General features: G+C 38.9%; 1 protein-coding gene across 1 annotated transcript in view; it reads left to right on the forward strand.

The window, feature by feature from the left end:
- The window catches only part of LOC124605334 (cell division cycle protein 27 homolog), a 231,427-nt gene that overhangs the window by 137,093 nt on the left and 70,978 nt on the right, over positions 1–23,356 (forward strand). The window contains exons 10-11 of the mRNA XM_047136940.1: positions 6,214–6,439; positions 16,364–16,491. Coding sequence (XP_046992896.1) covers positions 6,214–6,439; positions 16,364–16,491 — 354 coding nt within the window. The remainder of the gene's footprint in view (positions 1–6,213; positions 6,440–16,363; positions 16,492–23,356) is intronic.

Raw genomic sequence — 23,356 nt, forward strand, 5'->3', positions numbered from 1 at the left:
GAAAATCTGCTTCACTCCCCACCCCACCCCTCCTCACAAAACAAACACACACACACACACACACACACACACACACACACACACTGACACTGCATGTATCCTGAAAAGAGAGAAAATTGTCTAAAGTAATAATATTTTAGATCAAGAAGCACACCACGATGATGAAAAAAAAGTCACTAAAATGTGACATTATTAGTTAAGAATATAATGCCACTTATATATACTACATCGATAAGTTTGGAGTTCATCTATTTGCAACTGGCTGAATCGAATATATATTTTTCTGTGAAATCAATGAAGCAAAGAATGATATGCCAACTTCAACAACATTGACTTCGGGTATCTTGAATAGATACATCAGGCTCGTAAGGGAATTTCCGGTCACCAGAAAGCGCGGTGTTATTGTGAGATACTCATTGTGAGATATTATATTTCTGGAATTTGTTTTCATTATTTGTGGTTTAGATACAACAGATGTTCCAAGTCTTTGAACAATGGTTTACAAAAATTTTCGAACTGTCCAACTTTTGTCAGCAAGAAGTTCACTAAAAAGGTTATTCCTGCTGTACATTGCCCCATTATTTAAAACAGGTATTACTCACTAATGACTAGTTTTCCTCTTTTATTGATGACACTACAGCACAGTAAATGCAACGGTTGCAATCTCGACTCTTTCAAAGTGCGACCCAGTGTGTACTCCAGCTGGAACCACCATGTGCGGTGCAACCCTATCCAAACTCAGCACTTGAACAATCCACTTCCATTGATGTACTGACAACAGGTATTATTTGTGTGGACATTATGAAATTGTACATAAGCCTGGTAAACAAATCTTCACTAGAGAGAGAGAGAGAGAGAGAGAGAGAGAGAGAGAGAGAGAGAGAGAGAGAGGAGAGAGGGGGGGGGGGGGGACGTGTTTGTATTTTACGATTGTAAAAAAATTGTTTCAATATGTTGGCTACATTTCAAACTCAGCAGTGTACAACCCAAAGCCATAGACATGACTGACACCTTAGAAAAGGACGACGAAATGGGATTCACTGTGGGAGATCTCGAAAGACTCATAGAGATGTTTGGGTGATCTATTTTGAAAAGACAACAATTTCAGACTGCCAATTTTGCTTCCCCACACTTTGCTCTCATAATTCATTGCAGATTCTTTGAACAATGGGCAGTATGTTATGTGACTTCAAAGTATCGTAATAAATAAAGCTAATAACAAAAAGATAGCCACTTCATTATGAAGCTGTGTGTGGTACCATAAAATGCAAAAGAAGTATGTATTTTTACGTAATAGTTTCTGTTCAATCATTTGAGAATCCAAAAGATGTGGTTTTTAATTTTTTATGCACAAAGTAAAGTGTTTCTAAAAACTACTTCAGAATTTGCTTCGTTTGCATAAAGAGATTTTTTTCAGCTACACAGAAGATGACTCAGCTTTCAGCTTTGTACTTTCCTTGAATCATACCTAGATGCAGAAACAGTTCTTCACATGGCAGAGTGAGGAAGTCCACCACATAGTCTGTATCAAAGAATTGTGATAAAATGGGGCAGACAGCACTATGAAGCACAAATTATGCTCTTGTTTTTTGAGGCATGACCATATGTTAATCTGTTGTAGCCTTGATCTAAATCAAAGCCACTCACTGCACTGTAATAATAGTGAATATTTGCTCTTTTTATGTTAATGACATTATGGTAACAAAATAAGAGTCATAGGATTTTCTTCATCGAAAATTTCCTCGACTTCACAAGCATGCAATGACAATTAAGCCCCTGTTTCGAACATAGACATTTCTGTGAAACTTTTATTCTGCAGTAAAAAAATGGAAATGTCGTGTGGCTAGGGCCTCCCGTCGAGTAGACCGTTCGCCTGGTGCAGGTCTTTCGATTTGACGCCACTTCGGCGACCTGCGTGTCGATGGGGATGAAATGATGATGATTAGGACAACACAACACCCAGTCCCTGAGCGGAGAAAATTTCCGACCCAGCCGGGAATCGAACCCGGGCCCTTAGGATTGACAGTCTGTCACGCTGACCACTCAGCTACCGGGGCGGACTTATTCTGCAATGAAAAAGCGAGCTTGAAGTACTCGTGGAATTCAGTCTTTCCTTACTGTGAAGTTATATTTAGATTGTCACTATGTACATAATTTATGGTGACCTTTTCTATGGTTGTGGCACCACAACTACAAGTAAGAAAGAAACTTCTTGCATATGAACATAATTACAACTCTGCTATTTATCTAACAGTAAACGAAAAGCAGTGCTGTACATTAGCAATTTCATACCCAGTAAAAAATTCACTTATATGTTTTTATTTCTCATCTCACAATCCAAAATAGATAGAGTAGCTAGTAAAATCAGAGGCACTGACAATGCATTCACTTCTTGTATTAATCAACCTGGTTGGTGAGTGAACAACTACATAATGAAAGAACAGCAATGAGCAAGCCAATAACTCGGTAGAGCCAATATCAAATGTGCTGCACCAGTAGAAGCAAGGTCCGGCTGTGGCTAGTTGTCATTGCTGATTGTGCATGCATATTAAATAAAGTAGTTAATACACTCACTGTGACCTCTGCCACATTGTGTCGTGCATTAAGGTTCATATTCAACAATTTTGGAATCAGTTACCTATCTAAAAATTATTAGTATAATTAGACACCGATATTGACTTTTTGAAACAATTTAGTTTCGTGAATGAGATGTAATTGAACACACATTGTTTTTACCCCCTCCCCATAGAAAATTTAATTTTACCTCTCTGGGTATTAACCCCCCCCCCTTCCCCCGGGAACCACTGTCTTAGTGTCTTTGCAGCTACGGTGGATATGACGGCCAGTGAGATTTTAATAAGTTGAGTGCGGGACTCCAGCCCTAGTTTAAATTGAAAACCTCTGTCCCAGTTTATTAGGTTTTCTGACATCTTTATTTTGATGGACTTCATAACTACGCTGTCATGGAATATTGATCTTTTCATATTCTATTTCACGAATATATCTGAGGCAGTGTTTTGTGGCAGCTGATATGCTTGGTTGTTCTAGGATGATGTGTCACTGATGTTTGTTGCATCTCTCATCAACTGTTCAGATTGTTTGCTCCAAGTAAAAAATGTAACGTTTGCAAGGAATACAGTTCATACCTGTATTTTGGAGTCTTACATCACCTTGAACATTACAAAGAAGACTTTTATCTTTGTTGACTGGAGTGAAATACACTGCACATCATGTTTCTGTAGGATTCTACAGATCTTTCCGGACATTGGGCTAGCATAAGGTAGATAAGTAATTCTTGGTTTCTCTATCTGTGTGTCAGTCTCAACATCTTTCTCAGGTGTACTTGACTTCGATTGCAGTACCACTAATTTGGCATTCTGAATAGTCTGAAACATTATTCATACGTATTGTATTTCTGTGGTGAGGCTCTCTTTGTCTGATAATGTTGGAGCTCTGTGGATCAGAGTCTTAAACATTGAATTTCTTTGTGACAGATAGTGATGGCCTGAGGTGTGGAGATGCAGATATGCACATACACTCCTGGCAGCAGTATCACTTACATATGGTGTAAAAGGGCAGTGCAAGGCAGAGCTGTCATTTGTGCCCAAATGATTCATGTGAAAAGGTTTCCAACATAATAGTATCTGCACAATGAGGGTTGACAGACTTCGAACATGAAATTATAGTTGCAGCTAGACGTATGGGACATTCCATTTCAGAAATCGTTAGGCAATTCAATATTCTGACATCCACTGTGTCAAGTGTACACCGAGAATGCCGTGCTTCAGGCATTACTTGTCACCACGAACAATGCTTTGTCCGACGGCCTTCAGTTAATGACTGAGAGCAGCATCATTTGTGTGGAGTTGTCAGTGCTAACGGACAAGCATCACTGTGTGAAATAACCACAGAAATCAATTTGGGACGTACAACAGATGTATTTCTTAGAACACTGTGGCAAAATTTGGCATTAATGGTCTATGGCAGCCGACGACTGACGTGAGTGCCTTTGCTAACAGCATGACATCGCCTGCAGCACCTCTCCTGCACTCGTGACCATATCTCTTTGACCTTGGATGACTGTAATACTGCTGCCTGTTCAGATGAGTCCCAATTTCAGTTGGTAAGAGCTGATTGTAGGGTTCAAGTGTGGTGCAGACACCCCGATGCCATGGACCCAAGTTGTCATAAAGGCACTGTGCAAATTGCTGGTGACTCCATAATGGTGTCGGCTGTGTTTACACGGAATGGACTGGGTCCTGTGGTCCAACTGAACCAATCATTGGCTGGAAATGATTATGTTCAGCTACTCGGAGACCATTTACAGCCATACATGTACTTCATGTTCCAGGCAACAATGGAATTTTTATGGATGACAATGAGCCATGTCACTGGCCCATAATTGTTCATCATTGGTTTGGTGAACATTCAGGACAGTTCGAGTGAATAATTGGCTCATCCAGATCACGGAACATGAATTCCATCCCACATTTACGGGACATAATCGAGAGGTCAGTTCGTGCACAAAATCCTGCACTGACAACACTTTCGCAATTATGAGTGGCTATAGAGACAGTATGGCTCAGTATTTCTGCAGGGGTTCTCCAACAACTTGTTGAGTCCAGGCCTCATCAAGTTGCTGCTCTATGCCGGGGAAAAGGAGGTCCAGCATGATATTAGGAGGTATCCCTAAACTTTTGTCATCACAGTGTATATACATTGTGACCTAGGGATCTGTCCGGTTTTCCCCCAACTAACATACCAAGGAAAGGCAGTTTTCTCTCTTTTTCAAGTTCCATTATGAATTTTACATTAGGATGGACAGAGTTTAAATATTCAGGGAACTCTCAAGCTTCTTTGCACCGTCTGGCCATGCCACAAACGTGTCCCCCACGTATCATTAGAAAAACATTGGTCTGAACTTTGTGGATTCTAGAGTCTTTGCGTCAAAGTGCTCCTTGAATATGGACTACTCATTGTCGTGCATCAGTTTGCTCACTCCCCCTACCCCCACCCCCACCGCTGCCCCTCAGAATGTGCCAAAAAACTTCAGTGAAGCTGTTGGACCACCGAATCTCACTGTAATATCTGTGTATCCCAGGACTGCAGTTGACTGAGGTATTGTACAAAGTAAGTGAAGTTGTGAATGTGGTGTTCCCATTTCCCTACATATTAGCTGAGGAAGTGTTCCATTTATTTTCCAGCTGGTATGAAGGTATGCCAATACAACTAATGTTGGGTCTTAGAGGAATGTCTCCCTTGTGTACCTTAGGAAGGCTATATCTCCCTTGTGTACCTTAGGAAGGCCATATAGTCATTGTAACTAAAAAGATAAAAAATCCACTTGTTATGGGCCTAGTCCGCACATGAGATTAGGACCATAGCTACTGAGCTTGTCGGAAAGCAATATCACTCGGTTTCTTTGTCCTCCTGCAGATTTCTTGGAGCTACTTCTTCTTTCTTTGGGACGTTGGCTATTAACATTGGCACTATGCAGGTTTTACGGTGAAATTCTTCTGCTGCTTCCGGAGGGAATAGAGCAGCAACATACTCCATGAAGTTAATGTGATCTGCAGTTTGCGAGCAGGCATAAAATTTAGTCCCTTAGGAAGGACCATCATTCTCTAGATGTTTGTCAATCAGACTAATTCCTGTATGGCTCTCTGCATCTTCTCTTTGCTTTTTGTGCAACTGATAGACTGTCCCTTTCTGGCATGTATATATTTTCAATTGCATTGATTTTGCTTGTGGCAATGTTGTGTAATCAACACATACACAGAAATCTTGACTTATTGTGGTAAATCTTTAACATATGATATACCTCCTAAGTAGTAGATTATGATGACTTTTTAAATTCAGTTAATAATTATACCAGTGTAAAAATGCTTTTTAAATTCAGTTAATAATTATACCAGTGTAAAAATGCTTCTGTCAGAGTACAAAAAAGCTAGACAATTACTCCAAACGCTAGCAAGTTTTCTTTGCTTTAGTGGGTGTCTATAGATGACACAACATTTATACATTTCAGTGAGTTGTCTCCTTTAAACTGAAAACAGGTGTTTCATAGAAAAATATTAGTTAATTGTAGATTTCCATGCATGTAGTGAAACTTCCATATCTATATCGGTTTAGTACATGCAGCTAAATGATAATTATTTTCTGAATAGTAACCTTTACAGTTTTGAAATATGTGCACTTCTTCATATGTTTCAGATATTTCAGTGAGATGAGAGAGCTGGAGCCATATAGAATGCAGATGACAGAAGTGTACAGCACTGCCTTGTGGCACCTACAGAAGGAAGTGGCCCTCTCAGCACTGGCTCAGGACCTCATGTCTCAGGATAGGTGTGCACCAGAAGCATGGTGTGCTACTGGGAACTGCTTCAGCTTGCAGAAGGAACATGACAGTGCAATAAAATTCTTTCATAGAGCAGTTCAGGTAAGGCACAATCTTCATGTTTCCATGAGTATTTCATGATAATTTGTATCATTATCCGTAGTTAATACAATATTTTCCATTTGTCAATCTTTTCTTGAATGCTAACAAATGATACACAGGAAACGGAGGAAGGAAGATCCAACCAGAACAAAAAGTGTCCTAGTAGAGGAGTGATATAAAGTTACCAAGCTATCCCTTCCTACTGAGCATCACAACTAAAGTAGTGGCATAATGATGTAGCTAATGACATAGTCCTTATCAGTTCAGTCAGGCAAAGAAGAAATCTGACTTTCATAGTCTCAGATGTAATTAAATTTGACAGGTTCTAAGATTCAGGACAAAGTAATAAATCCATTTTTTATTTTTTCCCCCCAAACAAATTGCTAGCCTGAAATACAGACTACAAAAATTGGTACCTCGGATAACATTCGTCTCGTGCATAAAGTATTGAAATGCTCTCTGTCTTTAACAATTCAAGGTGTTTTTCTTCTTTTAAGATTATAATTTTCTTGTTAAAATGATCTCCCCGCTTTGGAAATGTGTGTCCAAGTTCCTTTACTGTGTCCTGTTAGAATTCAAAAATAGTGTTTTGATATGTCAGTTCCTTCACATCCTGTAATGGGACACTTCCACTTGACAATTTTAAAAAAAACATTAAAATTTGTTCATTCACATTACCCTATTATCACATACTATTATCACATATTGGTCTCATAAGGTATCTAATTGGCGCAACTTTCAACTATGCTAAAAGCTACCATAAAAAACTATGAAAATGATAGACTGCTACTTGCTGCATAGTGGAGGCATTGACTGGTAGACAGGCACCTTGGGAAAAATCTGCTGATATTAATTAGCTATTGGACTGTATCCTTCATCAGACATAATCAAAACACACACACACACACACACACACACACACACACACACACACACTCTCTCTCTCTCTCTCTCTCTATTACTTGTTGTGGTGGCATGCTGAGGTCAGAGGTTGCAGGAACTTGGAATATGCTGCAGGGAGTGTTTCCATCTGCACAGTTCAGAAAAACTGGTGTTTGTCAGAAGAATTGTGATGGCACAGGCTATAAAGCAGTCATAAAAGTCAAACACATTGTTTTGGGTGACATTTTCAGTAAATGGGTCAACAGCTGCCTCTTGGCCTGTTTGCTGATGGCCATTCATGTGGACAGATGGATTGTTAGTTGTCATGCACATGTAAGAAGTAGGGCACTGGTCAAAGCTTAGTTGTTAGATTACATGGCTGCTTTTGCAGGTGGCCTTGCCTTTTACAGAGTAGGGGATTCCTGTGACAGGACTGAAATAGATGGTAGTGGTTGGGTGTATGGGACAGGTCTTGCATCGAGATCTGTTCAGGAATGTGATCCATGGGGCAAGGGGTTGGGAGCAGAAGTGGAATAGGAATGAACAAGGATATTGCATGGGTGAAGTGGATGGCATAATACCACCTTGGGAGAAATAGAGAGAATATTTCTCACTCACCACGAAGGGTAGATGAAACACTGATGGACAATGTGATGCAGTTGCTTTCATGCTGGGTGGTACCGAGTCATGACGGGTGTGCTCCTTTGGGGCTGGACAGTGGATATAAGGGACAATGGTGATTGGGGACATGAGGCACAAGAGAGATGTTTCTGGACATGGCGGAGAGGGTAATTTCAGGTTGTGAGATCATTGACATATTTGGAGAGAGACTGCTCATCAATACAGTTGTGTCAGCTACGGGTGGCTGGGCTGCACAGAAGGGACTTCTTGGTGTGGAATGGGTGGCAGCTGTGGTGTGGGGTGTTTTTTGTGGTTGGTGGGTTTCATGGGGACAGAGGTACTGATGTAGCTATCCTTGAGGTGGGGTCAACATCGAGGAAGTGGTTTGTGAGATTGAGGACAACCAAGTGAAGTGAATAGTGGAGAAAGTTAACATTGTGCTTCTGGTTGTTTTGCCGAATACCTGTAACAATGAAAGTCACAGCACCTGAAGGAGATGATTGAGGCAGTTGTCAAAATATTGTATGTGAAATCGAAACAACAACACTACAGAACACATGGAACCACATCATTACCAAGAAACCTAAGAGGTCGTGGGAGAGTAAGTGTTGGTATTCTGGAGGAATATGGGTAGGGTGTCATCAATGAATCTGAACCATTTGAGGGGTTGGGGATGCTGGCTGGCTAAAAAGGTTTCCTGTATGTGGCTTATGAATAGGTCGGCATAAGATGCCATACAGGTGCTCATTACTCTACCATAGAGGTATTTGTAAATGATGTCTTCAAAGGAAAACTAATTGTGGATTAGGATATAGTTGGTCTTGAAGGCCAGGGAGGAGATTGTAGGTTTTGAGTCAGCCGTACATTGGGAAAGGTAGCGAGAAGGGCATGGGCATTAAGGATGTTATTGTAGAGAGAGGTGGGATCAACAGTGACGAGCTGAACACCTGTTGGTAAAGGAATACGAACTGTGGAGAGTAAGTGGAGTAAATGGTTGGTCTCTTTTGCAAGGGCTATCCACAAAGTACATTACGTTTTGGAATTAAAAATAAATAAAGTATTGGAAATTTTTTTATTATATACAGATGAAAGCCACACTTAAATACTACTTTTCTACATAGTTGCCATTTAAATTAAGGCACTTATCGTAGCGATGGATGAGCTTGGAAATTCCTTCGTCGTAAAATTCGGCCGCCTGCGCCTTCAACCACGTGGTTACCTCTTCTTGAAGCTGTGCGTCGTCACCAAAACGCTGCATAGCCAACCACTTCTTCATTGCTGGGAATAAGTGGAAGTCGCTTGGTGCCAGGTCGGGACTGTACGGCGGGTGAGGAAACAACTCCCACTTAAAAGATTCAAGAACTTCACGAGTGGCATTTGCCATGTGGGCCCCGGGCATTGTCGTGAATTAGCAAGATCTTTGAGCCCAATTTTTCCCTGCGCTTGTTTTGTATTGCTCTTCTGAGGTTGTGCAGAGTTTTGCAACACCTTTGAGAGTTTATTGTAGTGCCTCTTTCCAGGAAATCCACAAAATATCACACCTTTTCTGTCCCAAAAGAAGAGGTAACCACGTGGTTGAAGGCGCAGGCGGCCGAATTTTACGACAAAGGAATTTCCAAGCTCGTCCATCGCTATGATAAGTGCCTTAATTTAAATGGCAACTACGTAGAAATGTAGTATTTAAGTGTGGCTTTCATCTGTATATAATAAAAAAAATTCCAATACTTTATTTATTTTTTATTCCAAAACGTAATGTACTTTGTGGATAGCCCTCGTATATAGAAGGGTAGGTTACTGGTAACAGGCTGAAGGATTTAGACCACATGGGAATAGAGTCTCTCTGTGTGGCCACAGTAACCTGGCAGAATGGAGGTACTCCATTGAAATTAGCAATTTATTTATGTAAACATGAATTCAGATGAGTTAATTATCTTCCCTTGATATTTAGTAATGCCTTCCTGTTGAACCAGTAGTAACTGGGTTACTCAAGTTTTCAAGCCAATGCAAATTGGAAATGATCAGTTGTGGTAATGTTGTTACATTACACCTGGAAATCTATATCCAACATCTAAGGCATGTGGGAAAGTTCACAGGGATTTAATTTAACTCAAAATAAATGTTACCTCTGCAACAGTCATATACAGGGTGGGCCATTGATAGTGATGAGGCCAGATATCTCATGAAATAAGCGTCAAACGAAAAAACTGCAACGAACGAAACTTGTCTAGCTCGAAGGGGGAAACCAGATGGCGCTATGGTTGGCCCGCTAGATGGCGCTGCCATACTTCAAACGGATATCAACTAAATTTTTTAAAAATAGGAACCCCCATTTTTTATTACATATTCGTGTAGTACGTAAAGAAATATGAATGTTTTAGTTGGACCACTTTTTTCGCTTTGTGACAGATGGTGCTGTAATAGTCACAAACATATAGGTACGTGGTATCACGTAACATTCCACCTGTGCGGATGGTATTTGCTTCGTGATACATTACCCGTGTTAAAATGGACAGTTTACCACTTGTGGAAAAGGTCGATACTGTGTTGATGTATGGCTATTGTGATCAAAATGCCCAACGGGCGTGTGCTATGTATGCTGTTCGGTATCCTGGACGACATCATCCGAGAGTCCGGACTGTTCGCTGGATAGTTGCGTTACTTAAGGAAACGGGAAGTGTACAGTCACATGTGAAACGTCAACCACGACCTCCAACAACTGAGGATGCCCAAGTAGGTATTTTAGCTGCTGTCGCGGCTAATCCGCACATCAGTAGCAGACAAAATGCGCGAGAATTGGAATCTCAAAAACGTCGGTGTTGAGAATGCTACATCAACATCGATCGCACCCGCACCTCATTTCTATGCATCAGGAATTGCATGGCGATGACTTTGAACGTCATGTACAGTTCTGCCACTGGGCACAAGAGAAATTATGGGACAATGACAGATTTTTTGCATGGGTTCTATTATCGACAAAGCATCATTCACCAACAGCGGTAACGTAAACCAGCATAATATGCACTATTGGGCAACGGAAAATCCATGATGGCTGCGACACATGCAATATCAGCGACCTTAACGGGTTAATGTATGGTGCGCCATTATGGGAGGAAGAATAATTGGCCCCCATTTTGTCGATGGCAATCTAAATGGTGCAATGTATGCTGATTTCCTACGTAATGTTCTACCGATGTTACTACAAGATGTTTCGCTGCATGACAGAATGGTGATGTACTTCCAACATGATGGATGTCTGGCACATAGCTTGTGTGCGTTTGAAGTGGTATTGGATAGCATATTTCATGACAGGCGGATTGGTTGTCGAAGTACTGTACCATGGCCCGCACGTTCACCTGATCTGACGTCCCCGGATTTCTTTCTGTGGGGAAAGTTGAAGGATATTTGCTATCGTGATCCACCGACAATGCCTGACAACAAGTGTCAGCGCATTGTCAATGCATGTGCAAACATTACAGAAGGCGAACTACTCGCTGTTGAGAGGAATGTCGTTACACGTATTACCAAATGCATTTAGGTTGACGGACATCATTTTGAGCATTTAAGCCTTAATGTTGTATTTACAGGTAATCACCCTGTAACAGCATGAGTTCTCAGAAATAAGTTCACAAAGGTACATGTATCACATTGGAACAACCGAAATGAAATGTTCGAACGTATCTACGTTCTGCATTTTAATTTAAAAAACCTACCCGTTACCAACTGTTCATCTAAAATTGTGAGCCATATGTTTGTGACTATTACAGCACCATCTATTGCAAAGTGAAAAAAGTGGTCCAACTAAAACACTCATATTTCTTTACGTACTACACGAATATGTAATAAAAAATGGGGGTTCCTATTTAAAAAAAACGCAGTTGATATCCATTTGACCTATGGCAGTGCCATCTGGTTTCCCCCTTTAAGCTAGACAAGTTTCGTTCTTTGTAGTTTTTTTGTTTGATGCTTATTTCGTGAGATATTTGGCCCGGTCACGATCAATGGACCACCTTGTATACAGGCTCCAAACATCCTTCTTGGTGGGATGTGATTATGAATATTCTGTTTTTTGTAAGAGCTGATGAGATTCATGCAATATCTTTGTTCTTGCCCCTTTAGAGTTCATCCAATAGAAGTTCGCACATTACTTTGAGTCCAGCCACGAGTCTTTTATATTCCTTTCACTAAGGTAATTTGTTTGGACCAGTCTTAAAGCCACCTCATGATCACACGGCCTCTTCCTGTGATTAGTAACACTGTTTACTCATGCCACTGACACAAGAAACTTTGTGAATTCAAACCTGAGGTAGCAATTCTTGAATTGACTTAAGGGCACCATCAGAAAAAAGGATGATATTTTCTGCTTGTAAGAGTGGCTGTTGAAAAATGTTGTGTATTGCCAGCAGCTCATATGCTGTGTCATGCTCTGTCATTTCTTATAACTGCAACATTTTGTGGTCTTGTTTTGAAAATTTCACTTCTGCAATAACTTAGTTATGTTTCCAGTGACACCCTTGTACTTACTGTGAAAGAGTCATGGGCAAGTTCTCAGCAGAATCACTGTGAACCATTTGAAACAGTGAACAGTAACTGAAGTGTTTGTCCATAAAATAAAACAGTTGTTCAGTGTCCATCCATCCCATACTTTCACTTCTACAGTGCTGCCGTTTTATTATTATTATTATTGCAGTTTATTCAGATACTGATGTATTGTTGCTTTCACTGTCCATTTTTTCAAGTTTATCAAAGAAAGTGTCAACTGCAACGATTTTGTTAATGAGTTCATGCTCTTCCTATGTTGCATGTGTAGCATCAGGAGTCATCTGTTACATTTCATTTTCAAGACCAGGTGTTTGTAAGGAGAATCCGCTGTTTCCAGAGCAGTCACCATATTCATGAAACAAATAGATATCTGACTCAATATTGTATACGATTAACAACTTTGTTGTCCAGGTAAGGTGCTCAGTGTCCATGGCTTCAAGTAGTTCTTCCAAAGTTACCAATAAAAGTTCAATATTCGTTCAGTACACACTTAGACATCGGAGGCTATGAGTGTAACCCCTGCCAGAATTGGTGTGGACTAGGCCTAATCCTTTATTGGAGAGTTGTATGTGGCACTTGCAATGGGTCCACTGTAGTTTTGCCACTCATTTTAAAACAGATAGACAGTGCATGGCATTCACTATCATGTGACAACTGCAGTACTATACACAGTTGTTTTTTTTTTTTTTAAGGTTAATATATTTACAGTGCTCAGACATGAAATGCTAGTGTCCCAATGGCTTTACAGACTTCTTGAGTTCAAAGTTAGGGAGCCTAGGGATTAAGAAAAGTTCGACAAATAATATGTACAACTACATGATGCTAGATAAATTTCAAATAAGGTCAGATTCTCAAATAGCTCATTCATTGTTAAGTATTTAGTAAGCTAATTATGCACTGTGTTAAAATGCTTTGGAAAATTTTTGAAGTTTTCTTAGTGTACATATCTTAGGTAGAGCTTTTAGTTTTTATTGTATGGCCTTCATTTGGACCACTTTACTCAGTTTTTAAAAAATAGTTTTTCAGTTTCTGTTTGTCCAATACTTTTTCACTCTCCTGATCTCAACTTTCTCCTTTTTTTTCTGAAATCACCCTTCATATAGTTTGTTTGTTGATGTTGGTCTGTTGTCTTTCAGCTTCTCAGTTTTATCAAAGGAAAATTCTCTTAAAAAACTAATAAGTTATGGGGCAGAACTGCTAGCCAGTACCTACTTTCAGGAGAAGTAGTGTGTTGTGCTGCCAGTAGTCACATGGAAAAGAGAAAGTGACACTCACTTCCTATCTATTGAAACAGTAGTCCCTTCTTCCGAGTGAAGAAAGTGATAGGTTGTGGAAGGAAGGCAGGTCATTCAGCCCACAGGATGAGAGGGACCCATCTTAGTAAGGATGTTCCTACTATCCCTCTCTGCTTCTCAGGGAAAGAACTAAGTATTCTAAAACCTAGGAAATGTATCAGTTTTCTATGTGTGTAGTATCAGAACTACACATTTTGCTTCCTGAAGGTATATAGTGGCCTACAATTCTGTCCCATAATTTAATTTCTTAATTTCTTGATTTTTGTTTTGTTTTTAACTCTTCTACTGTAATTTGCAGTGCAGTCATAGTTTCCTTGATTTCCATAATCCATGTAAGTTGCTCTTACTGTTCCATATTTTCTCTATTAGTCCTCTGATTATTCTATTTTCTGGTGTCATAATAATGTTTCCAAAGAACAAATGCATTTTATCCTGACCGTGTTCATTACAAGTTCCATTTCCTCGTAGATATTTTGATTTTATTAATGCATATTCTTCTTCTGTCTTAAGTACTCTTCGTATTTCTGCAGCTTTTTTAATGTGTTGCCTGCAGATGCTATTGTATAATTCTATTGTGCAATTTCAAAAAGGTGAAACATCCATATTTTGTTTTATGTGTACACATGTTTTTCACATATCATCAGTCATCTTTTGACTGCATTACGCAATAATTTTCCCTTAGATATGATATATTGAAACATGGAAAGAGCCGGCCAGAGTGGCCGAGCGGTTCTAGGCGCTACAGTCTGGAACCGCGCGACTGCTAAGGTCGCAGGTTCGAATCCTGCCTTGGGCATGGATGTGTGCGATGTCCTTAGGTTAGTTAGGTTTAAGTAGTTCTAAGTTCTAGGGGACTGATGACCTTAGAAGTTAAGTCCCATAGTGCTCAGAGCCATTTGAACATGGAAAGATTGTGACACTACAAATAATTGAAGAGGCCATACAAGAAAAACTGTTATTACTGATGAGGAAGGTAGATATTTTATTGCAATGAATAAGCTCAAGAAGAAATTTCTAGTTTGTGAGGGTGGTAACTGTGCTGTTAGAATGATAATCTGACTGATGCCAGATGGGCTTACTTGAGAAGTTTTGTAGGAACTTCAGGTTCTAAAATATGATAGGACAATGAGGTTAGTGATGCATGTTACGCTGTACTGTAACGTTGAGTGTAAGCGTGTGATCACCATAGTGGGAAGAATTTTATTCTGCGCGGATCTTGTGCAATGATATTGTGCAGTTTGTTTCTGTTTTGAAGACTAGAAGTTGAAAATCCATGTTATTGAAGTACTTAGTGAAAACTGTATAACTTGTGTAACAAAGAGTACTTTGCGTAGTTTACGTGTTTCAGCTCTACAGAATCTTCTCTTTATTGTAGCTGGCAAATAAGGGAAATGATTCAAAACATGTTAATGTAGGAAATAATTTATAAACCCTCGCATCCTGATGAAGTTGATTTAATCCTAATTGGACATTTTATGTAACTGATGCACAGTGACACCTCTCTCAACTTCTTAGCAGTTTTCATTTGTGTAAATTGATATTACTGTGTTGTTCTTTGCAACATGGGCATCAGTCACTCTGAGGCTTTTATTGGTGAACCGTTGCCCAGAAATGCAAATCAGAAGTGAAGTACTAAGTCTTCCATTATCTGGAATGTGTCATTGTCATAGTTTTGTAGCAAAAGAAAGACACTCAAGAGAACTATGAAATGTTGACACAGAATTGTTGCCCAGTAGTTTCCTTGAGGAAACAAAAAATTTAGTACTGATAATAATCGCATATCAAAAATCACAAACTTTTGTCTCCCTTTGTCCTCATAACACATGAGTCCTTCTCATCCTTGGACCTGATTGACATGTTCTCACTTTTCAGTCTTCTGTAATCTATCCATCTCACCTTCTTGAGAAAACCTCATTTTCACCACAAAATAGGCCTATGAGAGTAGTAGTGCAAGAAGGGGACATTTAATGTCGTCTTTCAAGAAGAGAAATTATTTGTTTACTCCTTTGATTATGTCTTTGGCAACTCAGAAATCATACAAACAGTTGAAATGTTTTTTGTAATCGGAGTTGAACTGGCTTCTTCAAGGAAGAAATGTGGTACAACCTGTGTCATACTGTGTACATTCTACACAGAAATACTCTACTGATTAAGGATGTTGGAAGTTATCTTGAGAGAAGAAGCATGCATGTAGCTGTATAATTTTGTATACACACACTTCTTTGACATGTATGTAAAAAAAAAATTGACAGTTGACACAAATCTGTCTGGTCAAGAGTGGCCAGCAGCATTAAAATGTCATTAAGGAGTAGTGTGATCAGGTCTGATACTGTTGATGAGACATTGCTAGAAAAGGCTACCAAACAGTAATTTCTAGGGTGTGTTACGGAAGGAATACATTTCACAGCATTTCTACTGAGCATTTCCTTTACTGTTGTACAGTCTGTTGTAACCCCACTGGTAGAGAATATCGACAAACATATTCTTTTAATGATTTAAAAGAGGTATAGTTAATTTTTACTTTTGAAATTCATTTGTATGTGTAGTTTGAACATGGCCTAATGTATTACTTAATTACAATTGACAGGTTGATCCTTCCTTTGTATATGCATATACTCTCCTGGGACACGAGTATGTTACAACTGAAGAACTTGACAAGGCAATGAGTTGCTTTCGAACAGCCATTAGGTTAGACCAACGACATTACAATGCATGGTAAGTAATTAGACTATTTGTGGTTTGTTCTTAGATAGCTGTTCTATGTAATATAACACAACTGCTGATATTGTTTGCTATATCAGCAGTTGGAGCGATTTACTTTTGTATATACAAGTTTCATATTGTTGGTTTATGTTTTCAAGATCAGACTTGGTTGTAGTAATAATAATAATAATAATAATAATAATAATACTTGTGAGTTGAATATAATTTGATGAGGTGGTTTAACAATTTTCTTGATCATTTCTGATGAAGCATTATAAAGTCCATTTAGCACCAATAAGTGCTACTAAAGTATTTTGATTTCTCCAGGTAACACCAGTTATACAGACAGCAACAGTTGGTTAAATTCCAGGTGATTGTATGAATAATCACTCACTGTTCTGTTTAAATAGTGTAGTCTTATCAACATTTGGTACCTGTGAGAACATTAAACCTCTCAAACTAAGATTTCATTTCTCCTCCTCCTCCTCCTCCTCCTCCTCCTCATCCGTCTTCTTCTTCGTCAGCTTCTGCTTTCTTTTCATTTGAATACATGTCCAGTATTACATGTTGGTAACCATTGTTGTGTGTAGATGGAGTTCTACTTCTTTCAACAGGCTGAGCCTTGTGTCTGCAGCAACAGCTTCCTTTCTTCAGCAGTCCTCTTCAACTCTCTGTGTGAAAAACATTCCATCTCACTAATCATATGTTTTTAAGTAGGATGTTCTCAATTGTTCCCTCATTTTCTTCACTATGATCTTGCCTTCAGAAATATTTTGTAGAAGAATAGCATGTCTAATTAAGTGTCCAAAAAGTTTTGGTTTGCGTTGGCCTATTGGCCTATAACTTCCACTAGTTCTGTATTCCCTCCTATTTCCTTTAGAACCATCTCATATGTTTTACTGTCGTCAGTCCAGCTAGTTGTTGGAAGTTCTCCTCCAGAACCACATTCCGCAGACTCAGGGCATGCTATCTCGTGCTTTACTAACATCGAGATTTCACATCACAGAGTATTCTTGGCAGCCAGAGACTCTATGTGGGAAATCTTGTCTATAAACTAATGATTTGTTGGTTGGTATACTGTAGCATTACACTGGTTTTTATTGCCACCCCTTCCTTAGAACTGATTTTTTATGTGTTTAATTGTATGGTGTTTCAATGTTAATTTCATAAATTGGTTTGGCGAAGCTGATCTGGAGTGTTCAAAACATACATTCTGTTTTAATTAGAGTACAACAATAAAGTATTTCTGGGGGGTGAGGATATATATGGAAACACAAATGAACATTGGATCTCAGTGGTTAATAAATTGAGTGATGACTTTACATTTAAGACAGTAAGCTCCCCATTTTATGAAGAATCGAACTCCCATGTGTACAACAGGTTAAATGTTGTGAGTTAATGTGTTAAATATTTGGTATTAAGCACGTAAGTGAGGAAAAGTTTAGAAGATGTTCAAAAGTATATTTAAAGTTGTTGGAAGTTGCCAAGTGCTCTCATTATCTGACTCTGGAAAAGAATAATCAGGGTAATTTGCAGTCCACTTTAAACAAGAGCTAGTTTTTCCCACATCTCAGTGTTTATAATATTGTATCTTCTGGAACTGTGTATCATACAGTGGTGTAATTTTGCAGGTACTTACAGTGATATATGCAGATACTGTCTGCAAAATGCATTGCAAATAGAATTGGTAGTGAGGAAGTTATAAATTAAAATGTCATGCCTAATGCTGAAGTTTTAGTGCATGAACAGCAGAAATGTACGTGTTAAAACCTTTTTCATCTTTTGTGGGGGATGCCAGCAAGAAAAAAAGTTTTGCAAAGATTTGAAATTACATGGAAACTTTGTTGATAGTCGCTAAGTGCTCTCTTCTAAAATACTGAATTAATATAGTCTGGGTTATTTGCATGCCATAGGTTATACTGCCTCAAGGCACACAGTTTCTATCTGTAATACTTGTTTTACTATGTTAAAATTTTAACATGAGATTTAACCTCTTAATGAATAGATTGTGACAGCATTTTAAATTTTTAAATTCTGTCAGTTTATCAAATTTTTGTTGCCCTGGAAGTCAGTAAGCAAGCAATCAGCAATGGGACTGCGCACTAGATTAGCCATAAAATAATGCAGCTAATGGATTTGTATTTTCCAGTCACCCTGTGGAATCCTTCAGCCGTGGTTGAGTTTTAAAAATTGAATCTTCAAACAAATTTTGTACTTTCGACCAGTCATCATTTAATTAATTGCACAATATATCGACAGGGTACCTGCCAGCCATCTTACGGTGAGCCATGAAAGACAGTCCTCAGTGGCTCACATGACGATGACTGGCAGGTGCCCAATTGAAAAATCATGCCATGAATTAAATGACAACTGGCTTCAAGCCCAAAATTTGTTTGACTATCCTCCATCATCATCAGCCAGCATAAAAATTGATGATCACAAATGACAGTGAATTGTCTGCCATATAAATACGGTTGGAATTTAGTGATTGCCCAAACAACTGCTAAACTCTCTTTATCAGCTGTAGAGTATTCTTCTGAGGCTTCAAGAGTACTCTGCAGGTGTAAGAAATTACTCTTCCATTGCCTTCCTAGCTTTGCATTAATACTGCAGACAGACTGGTATCAGTGTCTAGTTCCATCTCGGCATTCTTATTAAAAAAAAGTGCCAGGACCAATGAAGATGTCAGCACCTTAAGGGTACAGAAAGATATTTCTTGCTCCTCATTCCCAGGAAGATTGATGCAGGTGTTGCTGTGGTGGCCGCGTGTTACAACTGAAATTGGTTAAGAAGTCTTGCATTTTTTGCAGGTGACTTAAAAGTTATCTGTAATAGGAGCACATTACAAGGAAACTTCACGAATGTATGAGAAGTTGGAGAAAAGTAAAACTTTTTCTGGCTCGGGACAGCTTCCATTTCTGTTAACTAGGTGCCCCAAGATTTGTTTCCCTCAAATTCGAGAGATACTTTCCAAGATTCAGGTGCAGACCAGCATCCTGTAGATACCTTGGCACTTAGATGCACTTCCAGTGACTCCGAGAAAAGGATGACATCATCAGGGCAGCGAAGACATGTCATCTATTTAAGATCTTGGATTTAATAGTTTGGAGGTTAGATTAAATTTAGCTTTTTGTTCCATAGACCCAAAAATGAGACTATTCTCATGGGTTTGGAACAAGCCAGAAAGTATAATGTAAAACATTTGAATATAATACTCACTACCCTGATCATTGTCTAAATATGTGACTACATTACGGTAAACTGGAACTGCTAATATTTACTGAATTAATACACTATCAGAATGAAACTTAGTTATGCACTTTAATAAATTTATCATGCACAAAATACCTAATTTTGACTGTTGTGACCAAGTGCTGTCAAAACTGAAATCTGTCAAGACATTTTTATTTAAGTTGGTCTGACGGTCCCTCTTAAGATATTCGTCTATAGAGTAGGAGGAGTTGCCCGTCAAAAAGTCTTTCAGACTCAGTTTACACTATGCTTTATCAGAAACCAAGTTTCTAGTGGTTGCTGGCAATTTATTGAAACCATGTGTTCTGAATATTGGACCCCTTTTTCTACCAAGGTAAGTGATTTTAGGTCTTTATGTAGATTGTTCTTATTCCTAGTATTCATACTATGTATTGAACTATCGGTTTGAAATACACACACATTATTTGCAACAAATTTCATTAAGGAGTAAATATACTGAGAAGGCAGTGTATAGAATACCCAGTTCCTTGAGCAGTTTCGACACGATGTTCTTGAATTTACACCACAAATGAGTCTCATTGCACTCTAAAAACTTTGCACTTCAATGCTGGAGCATTATGGTTACTAAAGGGCAGAGTATTGAATTTGTAAAGGCCACCACATGTTATGAAATCAGTTTCTTCACAATCAACCTTGATCTGCCTGTAGCCAGTCTGCATATCCATAGTGGAGTATTTTGCTTCCTTCTGCCTCTTTGATATCATCAAATCATGGCGGTGGGTATACACCTATTTTGGTTATTTTCTTTCAGCTGCTGATAATTGACACAGAAATTCTATATGCCATCATCCTTCACAAGGGAGGACCAAAGACATTCTGATTACTGAATGTTGTCCTCAGCATCATCTCAGTGTCCTCCTTGTCGGTAACATCTTGGCAACTGTCATCCATGCAGGATTTTCATCTGCGGTGGCCTCAGCTCCATTAATGCTAACCTCAGTTTTCCAGATTTTTGGAGGTAGGATAGCAGCAGAAACTCTATATGGCAGTGTGGCATGACTCTGACAAATTGGAGAGTAATGTCGAACAGTTTACGATAGTGGACTTATTCTCACAGTTCAGGTTTAGTTGTCTTTAGTTGTTTGGTGTGGATAAAATTTCCAAGTTGTTTGACGTCTTATGGTGTAACAGTCATTGAACACTCTTCTTCTCTCTTTGCAATAATTTCCGGCATGCTCAGGGCATTTACAGTGAGAACATAGCAGAGTATTGTCCTCCATTCTTGAAATGTCTTGGTGAATCTAGTTGTGACTTTGCCATCAAGAATATTGGCTATAATCTGAGAGTTGCAGCACAAGTCAGGGGTTTCAAACTTCATTCTTCAATGTTGGTCTGCCATGTAGTGATTTGTGCCAGTGATTGATGAACTTATTCCTGAATTAGTTACGCAGCATCATCCTGGTTGTAATAGACATTCAACACAGCTGCTTCTGACCATCTGGGTTCAACATTTAACAGACATAATAAATTCTCATCTTTCTACTCTTATTGTTGTGGTATCAGTAATACGAGGTCTTAATAGTGTTCCAGCACTGCCATCAGTACGACATTTGGAAGCCCCTTGAAGGTCCTTCTGTGTATTCATTTACTGAAGTGAAGTGTTGCCTTGGTATGCTAATACTGTTCAATGTTCTCTGCTAGGGTGACATCCTTCAAAAGGCTCACTTGAAACACGCCATCTGTCACATCCTTCATTAGAGGTGAAACTGTCAGCTTCTGTCATATTTGAATTTGCTGTGTTACACAGTGCAAAACCACATTTCATGGACACCTTTGTTGTTTGCCCTTATTGTTGGGCTCTTTTCTTCAGTTTTTCGGCTATGAGGACTTGCTGCCGGTTGTCAACAAGTATTTAATTTCTGGCAGACGTTTTTCCCAGGTCCTGTGCTCTTTCTCATTGTCTCCTAAAAACACTGTCAGATGCCTGATGTGCATCTGATTCATAGATGCTCTCTTGTATGTTGGTATCTGGATTATGCAGACTGTACTTGGATTCCAACCTGAAAAAGTGAAGACTTTAGTGCAGTCATACTGGAGCCAGGGTGATGTCAATGTCAGAGATACCTGATGTCTTAATCTAACTCTTTTATCATATAGAATCTGAACTTGAGCAATAGTTAAAAGAGCAGGGTCATAAAAAATATGAACACATCACATTGAAAATTTTTTTCATCACATGCAGAGCAGAGCTGCCAGCCTCTATGAAGTGTACTTGTATATATACATACATAAAATGTTCAAGCAAATTTCAATGTTCCATAAAGAAATAATTGTAGATGGTGGAAAACGAACTGATGTTGTGCTTGTCATCAACCCATAATTATATCCACTATGTCAGCAGTGCGTGAAACACGGTGTCAGGCAGTATTAGTGTCACTTTAACCAACTGCATAGGAAAGAACTTACAAGAAAAATTCTTGAGGCTTATTTCAGCTGCAAACATATAATACTTCAAGAAATCTGAAAACTAGATTTCTTAATGTATTGAACATAAACAATTGCTTAAGCAGCAAACATGTACTTAGAAAAGGTTCTGCTTGTTACAGTGTCATGTACTCCTAAGATGATAACCACACTGGCTACTGATGTGTGGTTTGTGGCACAACATTCTTAGCTGTGGTACATTACCTAGGCTGTAGACTGGCAGTGAGTGCTTACTACCACTATAACTGGCATTTGCATTGCGGTTGGGAAGCATCACTTTTAATCTAGTGACAGTTTCTAATCACTCAGTAGAAATACAAATTCAGGTACAGCGAAACAGCTAATATTACTGTTAGTGTGATTGGAGCTTTTGACAAGTTTCCCATGAGCAACAAGATCAGTCCAGATACAAACAAAGGAAACTGATATGAACTAGCTAATGTGGATTGCCATTATCGTCAAGGGGATCTGCAATGGTAAATATGCCAAAGAACAAGAAGCTGAGCAACTCCATGCCACATTTTGAAAGCTTTGTTTAACATTATATTATATCAATTCTGCAAGTATATTGAATTTTTGATGCAGGTGATTCTAATGGAAAAGCTTAATAATGAATGCAGTCTGCTGTCTTCATAATTGTTAAATAAAATAAGGGAAAAGCATCACTCACTTATAGCAAGTTGGTGCTTGGAGCACAGAAACAGAAAACAGCACTTAGACTAGCTTTCAAGCACTAGCTCTCTCTCTCTCTCTCTCTCTCTCTCTCCGATGGCCATAGCAAGACTTGTTTTTATTATGCCAATGTATGTTTCAGTGTCACAGCTTATGCCAGTGTATGTTTCAATGTCACAGCTTCATCATCAGGGCTTTCTGTTGTGTAAGAACTTTTAATTGTGATGTTTTGTTGAACCTGTGGGAGATGCATTGGGATGCCATATACAAAAGAAATACAGTGACTTTGAAGTGTATATTGTCATAACAAAATGATACTTATAAGGACAGTAGACAGAATATGTTTTTAATTTCCCATTTATTTCAATGTCTTGGTTCTGTCAAGAATAGCCATGGTAGCGACCATGAAAGATAATTCTAAGCTTTTCGACATAATAATTTGTTCCTTTCTATTCCCTTTCATACTCGTGTGGTTTGCCTAGTGAGTGTGACCTGGACTGAACATTGT

Source organism: Schistocerca americana, chromosome 3 (genome assembly GCF_021461395.2).
Source record: "Schistocerca americana isolate TAMUIC-IGC-003095 chromosome 3, iqSchAmer2.1, whole genome shotgun sequence".
Taxonomy (NCBI): domain Eukaryota; kingdom Metazoa; phylum Arthropoda; class Insecta; order Orthoptera; family Acrididae; genus Schistocerca; species Schistocerca americana.